The following is an 8,522-nucleotide window of genomic DNA, read 5'->3' as shown; positions in this document are numbered from 1 at the left end:
TTAACAGCAAACTAAGCTACAAATAAAGGCAAAAAATAAACCAGGTATCAACCACATGACAACCATGTCCAAAGGTCAAGAAAAAAGTCACAGAAGTGACCACAGGATTTGTGAAACAAATATAACATAACCCAACCACAGGTTTTATTTCAGACATAAGCAATAAAATGGATTAAATGTAGCTGATGAAAAACTGGTAAGAATCTAATAGATTTGAGACAATGTGTTCTCTTACAACCTCAGCTTGTACTTGGTTGGCACTAACTCTAGGATTTTATTCCCACAGGAAATAGTAATGAACCCACGATAATACTACCTGTATCCCAATGCACTTCCAGACTACATGAAGATGTGGGGAAAGCTAAGAGGCATGTCCATGTTTTTTGCAGTCAGTTCTGGTGGAAACTTACCATCGACGGGATGTCCTCCGTGTATAAATGGACTAAAAAACATGTTTTGGAAAGGACACCTATTTGACTTTATTTATGGTGTCAAGTTGTCAGTAGATACCTGATTGATTAGAGATATAGAAAGATTCATTTTGATTGTCGTTAGGAACACAGTTTCTTTGTTTTCTCAAATAGCTATACTTCTCAGGCTGCCTCAGTGAAGTCAAATCGGACTTCTCTTTCACCACGGCAAATTAGTTAACTATCCACTCAAGCTATACGCTCATTACTGTGCTCTGCTTCATGCTGGTTATTTCATTTTACATTTTATATTTTAAAAAATGACTACAGTTGGAAAAAAAAAGTAAATCATAGAAATGTACCTTTCAACAGTAAAATTTTACTAAACAATCTCATCAAATTTCAGTACAATTTGTCCTTCAACATAATAGCCTTTTTAATGTTAATGAAAACAGTAACTTATTAATTAAAATGTTTTTCTTTTAAGCAGACAGGAAAAATATTATAAACATAATTTCTAAATAAAGAAAATGAGGTGCAGGAAGCAGTGCTTTCTTCACTGTTATAATACTTCATTTTTAAAAGTAAACACAGTACCAATCATCATTTTGATTCCAGTGAATAAAAACTTAAAACTTAATTTATTAGCAGATTTTGAAGTCTGAAACCAAAATGATGCCTTAACGGTATTGTCTAATGGACAAGTCAATTCTAAAAAATTAATCACAATGCAAAATTTTGACCTAATTAAAGCGGCTCTCTCTGTTACCATGGTACCAGAGTCTGTCTTTTTGTTGGCTTTCAATGTGCCATTAACAACCAAGGATAGGATTACATGTAAACAGAAATATTCAGGGCTTGATGAAATTGAATATGAAGGATTAAGCGTTTTTAAAGCCTGGGTTATAATCCTTGTTGCAACACAAGTTCTACTGTATAATTAATTTACAATGGCCCAAAACTTTTCAGCAACAAAATGATATTAAAAAAATATACCATCATCACTATATTTTACATTAACTGTAGACATAACCAATTAAGCATTTTATTAACTTAGAAAAGTATAACTTTTCCCTGAAAAACTTTAAAGAGAAATCATATTTCAATCACAGCTGTCCTGAACTAATTCATACTCAACAGTGACTACATTTCTGTCACTTCTTTATTCCAACAGGAATAAACATGGTGACAATAAGTTTTTGAAAAGAGGCTAGAGAACCTGGCATCCCATTAGTGATGAAATGGACTTTTTAACAACTACAGGATTTTTATATTGTTTGTAGTCGTAAAATATCCATTTTATAGGTGGAATAGTTCCAAGGGAACAAAATGACAAACTTGCCAAAACTACTTTTGATCCCTTCTAATTCTGTAATGGCAGATAAACTTAGCTATGAAGAACTCAGTTCTTATAAATGAAAACAAACATCATAAACCCACAAGAGGTTTAAAAGCAACTTCATTTGCTTTTAAATATTCAAGTGTACTGCTTTGTAAAACATTAAAACATACATTTCAAATGTATCAGATATGTCAATTCTCATTTACTCCTAACCTGCCATTAGTACGTAGGTTCTCTGGGCTGCCCAACAGCTCAACTGATCATGAAGAGAGACGAAGGTATAAGTGGAAGAAGACATGGATACCACGGCATTTATTCAAACAGCATAAGACCCGTCTTTGCATCCCTGAAGTAAGAATGACCACTTTCTTTAAATTGCTTTATACTAAAGCAGCATTGTCTGTGAAGAGTTACTTCATATCCATTCATTTTACTACTATAGTTACCAATTCAAAAGTTAAAAAAGAATACAGACCAAATCCATGTACCCGTGATCCTTTGTATCCTAAAACGTAGAAATATTCTTAGTTTTAACCAAGAATTATATTGGAATGAACTAATGAAAACATCTTTTAAAGTGATTTTAAGTATAATCTCATTTGTTACTACATTTCTACATAGATTATTTAAGATTGCTTGTGGACATAACTTAATCAATAATACAGCATCATGTCAACAACCACTACAGCAACCCAGAATCAGATTCTGGCTATGGAAGGGCCCTTAATTATTAAGCAACACCTTCCTAAAAAGCTTCTGTACTTCTGATTGGTAAGAAAAACAAACAAAAAAAGAGCATCTCTCATTGAAATAACACTGAAGTTCAAGCTCAAGACTCCTTCTTTGTGATTCAACATAATTAACTCTTCAAGGATAAAATAATGAAACATTAGATCACATTAATAAATTACAGTCATCTTCAAGAAAACTCGATGGGCAACTCTGGTGTTACAGTCGTATATCTTGGATCCAACCTAGGGATAAAATCCTTAAAGTGTTTAGATGCACCAGTACCAAAAACATCAAGGACTTTTCGGTTCATGACAGCAAATCTGCAAAACAGAGAACACAGTGAACAAGTATTTAATGAAGTTTAAAAAATAAGATGATTCACTTGACATGTCTTTCATGGAATGGGAAAATAGAAAAGATTGGCATGACAAAAGACTCAATGGCAGATTCAAAAGTCACCCTGATTCCTTTATCTCAAGATTCATTCACTGTCTCATATTTTCTTTAAAGGGATAATAATCTCCAGACCTGAAACCCCTGGAGACCACCACTGTTATTTCAAACCCCTCACAAGTTCCTCCCACTGGATTGTGTCAAATAGAAAAACAGGTTCATTGTAATTTTTCTGATCAATGAAATTGTAGGAAACAAAATAAACAAATGATTGAGCTTAGCATTTACCAATGAGGCAAAGGTATTAAATGTAATTTCTTTCATAATTGACATTTTGCTGTCTCATGATTCACAGAAAACACATCCAAATGTGCAAGTATTTAATGATTAAAGGGAAAACAGCATATAGGTTTTCAAATTTCTAACAGACATAACAAAGTAAAAGCATACCCTCATTTTATCCATCACCTACCTTAAATAAAAAAAATTTTAGAGACACATATTTAGCTAATGTGCAGGATGAACCTGTGTCTCTATGCCTGATCCCATTCATTCCTTTTGGGGAGAAGAATGAATTTAGTTCTGAGCCCTGGGCAACCATCACTACTCCAAGAACAATAAATGTAACTTCCAGTGCCTTTCCAAAGTAAGGTTCCTTCCAAAATAATCAACTGGTTAAGCCCATTAGCGGGCAAAAAACAAAATGACAAAGAAATAAATGATTAACTAATAATAACATAAAGGACACACAGAAATCATGGCTCAGAGGAAGAATGCTAAAGCCAGCTTGCCTGGCTCCTACCCACCCCACAGCTCCTTCACTGGCTAGCTCTGTGACTCTAGCAAGCTATCTCATCTCCCTGTGCACCTCAGTTAACTCACATAGAGAACCAGGATATTAATAGTACTTATCTCATAGAGCTATTTTACAGATAAGCATGTGCACATGTATTGTATGTGTGTGTGTTTGTATCTTAAATCCATATCTGGGACACAGTAAGCACTATACAAGTGTTTGCTATTAAAACTATGAATGACAATAATATTAATAACAGCTGCAACTTACTAAGTGCTTCCTAGGTGCTAAGTGCTATTACAAACATCTCGATTTTCCCACAACCATACAAAGAATCTTTTACTGTTTCTAGTAGAGAGAAACAGGCTCATGAGGGTAAACGGCTTTTCCACCAGTGACACAGCCAGAGGTATCAGAGCCAGGGTCAGGGTCAAGTCTAAGACTGTCTGACTCCAAAGTCCACAGTCTTTCTAGGAGGTCAAGCTGCCTCTCAAAGAATTAGATTAAGATCAGAAAATGCTAGCAAAAACAATAAAGAACAGAATAATAAAGGCAGAGGAAACTATGCTTATAATAGCAAGCAAAAGAATAGGATTATTTTTCCCCAAATGGAAATCATTCAATTATTGAGGCATGATTTCTAATGAATCTGCTTAGTATTTTTAATCAAAAAGAAGAGATCAAAGACTTTAGTGAGACTTAAGTGTGTTATGTAGCAACTAATGAATAGCTTTCAAATCAACACAGCATTTTCCTACAACATTTAAAATATCGAAAATAATATAAGGAAAAGTCAAAACAATGTTCACTAAAAGAATGCCCACTTTATTATTGTTAAGTTTGTGATATTTGCTTTATATGTAAGATGCCTGCTTTACCACTGAAAGAATATTCTCTCAAAAAGACGAAAAGATTCAAAAATTTTTTTGTGGCAACTGTTCATTTTGTATGGTCAGGTACAAAGTCTCGGTCACTTACTTGCCCTTGGTGAGCCTTAAAAGGAACTTCCAGTAAGACGGCCGCAAGGTCTGAACTTCCATGACAGCCTACGGTTAGAGCATTCAATTTGAGACTTCTTTTAGTCAATGGGAAATATGGTGAATTGTAATAGGCAATAGAGCATTTCTATCTCTTATTTTTATTGTGCATTGCATTTTAAAAACAACAGTGATGATGATACAAAAATATGTATTTAAGTTGATTAACTATCAAGAATCTTTGTAAATATGCCCTCAAATAAGAATACTGCTTATGAAATAATAATGGAGGTAACAGTCATTAATATTAGGAAAGTATTTACTGAATACTCATTAGATAAGCTGGCACTTCACAAGTGATAATGAATTTATAAACCTGGCAGCATTCCTTGGACAAAGTGCAAATAAAAGTGGTCCCCCACATTTTGCAACAGCCCTAAAACTATTAACATCAATAATGATGATTATAGAATTTAGAGAAACTGAACAATGCTTCTAATACACTAGATTCTACCCCTATCCTCACTGCCTGAGTAATACTGGGGAAATGCAATTATTCCTACTTATGCTCATGGTATTTTCCTTCTTCTAGAAGTATAATTAAACTGGGCATTGTAGCCAAGGTACTAAAGTAATAGTTTGCCTATAAATTTCACTCTATTTAAACATAAAAATTATTGTCTTCAGAACACATGACCTGGCCTACTAAGTTAACATGTTTAATGATTTGAAACTTGCAAGTTTCAAGTTAAAAAAAAATTAAAATAAAAAAAATAAAATATAACCAGTCGAAATGTTCCCAAGCCTTTATTTCCTATTTGTTTAATGTACAGAAATAGAAATAATTCTATATTTCATTTCAAAAAGCAATACTTACTGCCTGGAAGCAAATTGCTGTAGAGATGGAATAGATGATAGTATCTGCATGGGGAAAATAGGGAACCTTTCCTGCTTCAATGCCTTTGAAATACATTGTCTGAAGTGAAAAACAAACATAATCTAAGATTTATTTAAAAAAAAAAACAAATGCACACACACAACGTTAAAGAGCATTAACAATACAATGGAGCAGTATACTCACTCCCTATCTACAACTATTTTTTCTACCTTCCAAATACTAATTATCCTTTCAGAGCTCAAATTACAGGTCATATCTTCCATGACAGAGTTAAGTGTCAGCCCGTTCCTTCCCACTTTTCTTCACCCAAAACCCGAGATGCCAGTAATAATACTTTTCTGTGAAATTTGGTCACTTTTTACTGCTACTTCTTTTATGTCATTTATTCTTCAATGCTTTTTGTATAATGCTTAGATCCTCCCTCCCTTCCTTGTTAGATCTATTCACTCACTCATTCATTCATTCAACATTTAATGGTGTTAGCTACATGCTGGGCACTATGATAAGAGCTAGAGGTTGAAAACTGAATACAGTAACATCTAAGTTTGTATATAACAGAAATAACCAATGCACTTAGATGTGTAACTATATATGTGTATGTATTTTTTTTGGCCTCACCTGAGGAGGAAGCAGACTACTCTGTCTAGCACAAAGGACCAAAGAGAATTTCAGAAATGACTATATTTGAGCAGTGCCTCTCAAATCACTTGCAGTGAAGAAACACTTTTTTTAAAAATTTCCAGCTGTCACATCTTGATGTTTTCATAATACAATAAAAATAAATTACTAGAAAAATAAATTTTAAAAACCCCAAATTGAACCAAAATTTCACTCATATTCAAAGACAAATTACTCTGTCAAGATGCTACATAAGTTTCCAAATGCAGGCAGCCCCGGTGGTGCAGCGGTTTAGCGCCGCCTGCAGCCTGGGGTGTGATCCTGGAGACCTGGGATCGAGTCCCACATCGGGCTTCATGGAGCCTGCTTCTCCCTCTGCCTGTGTCTCTGCCCCTCTCTCTATGAATAAATAAAATCTTAAAAAAAAAAAAAAAAAAAAAAGAAGTTTCCAAATGCTTGCTGTCAATTTCTGTACTTATCTCATCCTGAACTGGTAACAAACAGTTAGTACACTTATAAACCTCCTAAGAGGCATAAGAGAGAAAAAACAAGGGTAACATGCTGGGTGAAAGCACATGATATATAATGGGGAAGAACCAGCCAATTTATAAGGATAGAACATGGAATAATTCATGGCAATGGTTTCTCTGAAACATGGGAAAGCTAAAGTAGAACTAGTAATTTTGAAAATACCATACAGTATATTACAAGATATAGGTATACTGTACTGTATTCCTGCTGACAAAAATGAAATTCAGAGGTGGTACAATGGCATCATAGAAACATGTGAAACAGGTATCTCTGGATATATGGAATAACTGTATTCCTAATTTCTCAAAATAAAGCTTACATACTGAACCAGATTCTAAGTTAATGAAAAGAGGAATCATATCCTATACTTCTATATGCCTGCCAGCACGTAGTACATTAATGGGAACATAACAGATATTCAATAAATATATCTTGGATATAATTTTCCCCAAGAAAAAAAGTGGTCTAGTCAGCTTTTATATTTAATGTTATTATAGTAATGCAGCATTTTAATAAAAAATTAACTTCAATCAGAGGAAAATATCCATTACACCACAGTCACTAATTCCACAAAGGACACGGTAAGCTTAAATTTGTAATTTCCTGAATTGAAAAAAAAAATTCTCATCAGCACACTTTATATACAGTTTGTTTTGCCAAGATCAAATATGGCTTGTTGATAAAAGAGAACAGCTATGCCATTGCTTGGTTTAAAAAACTCTAACCAATTAGGGAAGCAGCTATAAAACACATCTTTTACAAACTAGATCCCAATACTAGATTTCCTGTGTCAAAGAATATATTTTTGCTAGCTAAAGGATATTTTCTTTTTTTTCCTTTTGTGTGTGTATGTGTGTTTAAAGATTGTATTTATTTACTCATGAGAGACACACAGAGAAAGGCAGAGACATAGGCAGAGGAAGAAGTAGGCTCCCCATGAGGGGCCCAATGTGGGACTCAATCCTAGGACCCTGTCACATCCTGAGCTGAAGGCAGACCCTCAACCACTGAGCCACCCAGGCATCCCTCAATGAGATAAAATTTTTAAGAAAATCAAATAAATCTGTAATCTTAACTTTGAATTGGAAATATCAATGTGCTCGTTATTTTCTCTATCTCTAAAAAAAGGAGGGAAAAAAGGATTCTCTAGAAAGAATGATAAAGCCAAGAAACCTTGGCTAGCTGAGGAGCAAGAAACTTCTAGTATCCAAATTGAAGTCTCTAAATACCATTTCCCACCAAAAGAAACTAGTGGCCATTGGATAAAAGGCTGACTCTCTGGCTGTGGCAGGAATTGTCTAAGATGAGCCTGGAACATGTTTTATCACAAAGCAAGAAAGCTATCAGAGATACAGGCATTATGTAAAAAAGAAACAGAAGTCAAGGGGATCCCTGGGTGGCTCAGTGGTTTAGTGCCTCCCTTTGGCCCAGGGCGTGATCCTGGAGTCCCGGGATCAAGTCGTGCGTCGGGTTCCCAGCATGGAGCCTGCTTCTCCCTCTGCCTGTGTCTCTGCCTCTCTCTCTCTCTATGTCTATCATAAAAATGAATAAATAAATAAATCTTTAGAAACAGGAGTCAACTGGAAGAGGCTGTCATGGTCAAAGATAGGGCAAGGACTGCAATGACTGGTGGAAACAAATCAAATATGTTAAAAATCAGGTCTTCATAATGCCACTTGAAAATAAGGACTCAGAGGTCAATTTTGCAGAATGCTAGAGACTAATTCATTCTGAACACCAGTAAATAAAGGGAAGTAATCAAGCATATTATTATCACTTTGTGAGTAAACTATTTCAGAGTAACAGTGGAAGAGGGAAAGTTCTT

At 34.6% G+C, this 8,522-nt stretch overlaps 1 protein-coding gene across 1 annotated transcript in view; it reads right to left on the bottom strand.

The window, feature by feature from the left end:
* Nucleotides 1–769: 769 nt before the first annotated feature.
* Nucleotides 770–8,522, bottom strand: part of TMEM135 (transmembrane protein 135) — a 224,548-nt gene continuing 216,795 nt past the window's right edge. Inside the window, exons 13-15 of the mRNA XM_026015215.2 lie at nucleotides 5,528–5,626; nucleotides 4,652–4,719; nucleotides 770–2,804 (exon numbers count right to left, since the gene is read on the bottom strand). Of these exons, the coding sequence (XP_025871000.1) occupies nucleotides 2,672–2,804; nucleotides 4,652–4,719; nucleotides 5,528–5,626 (300 nt within the window). The 3' untranslated portion in view covers nucleotides 770–2,671. The remainder of the gene's footprint in view (nucleotides 2,805–4,651; nucleotides 4,720–5,527; nucleotides 5,627–8,522) is intronic.

Source organism: Vulpes vulpes, chromosome 11 (assembly GCF_048418805.1).
Source record: "Vulpes vulpes isolate BD-2025 chromosome 11, VulVul3, whole genome shotgun sequence".
NCBI lineage: Eukaryota > Metazoa > Chordata > Mammalia > Carnivora > Canidae > Vulpes > Vulpes vulpes.
Note: the sequence above shows the minus strand (reverse complement) of the source record. Positions and strands in the feature narration are given on the sequence as shown.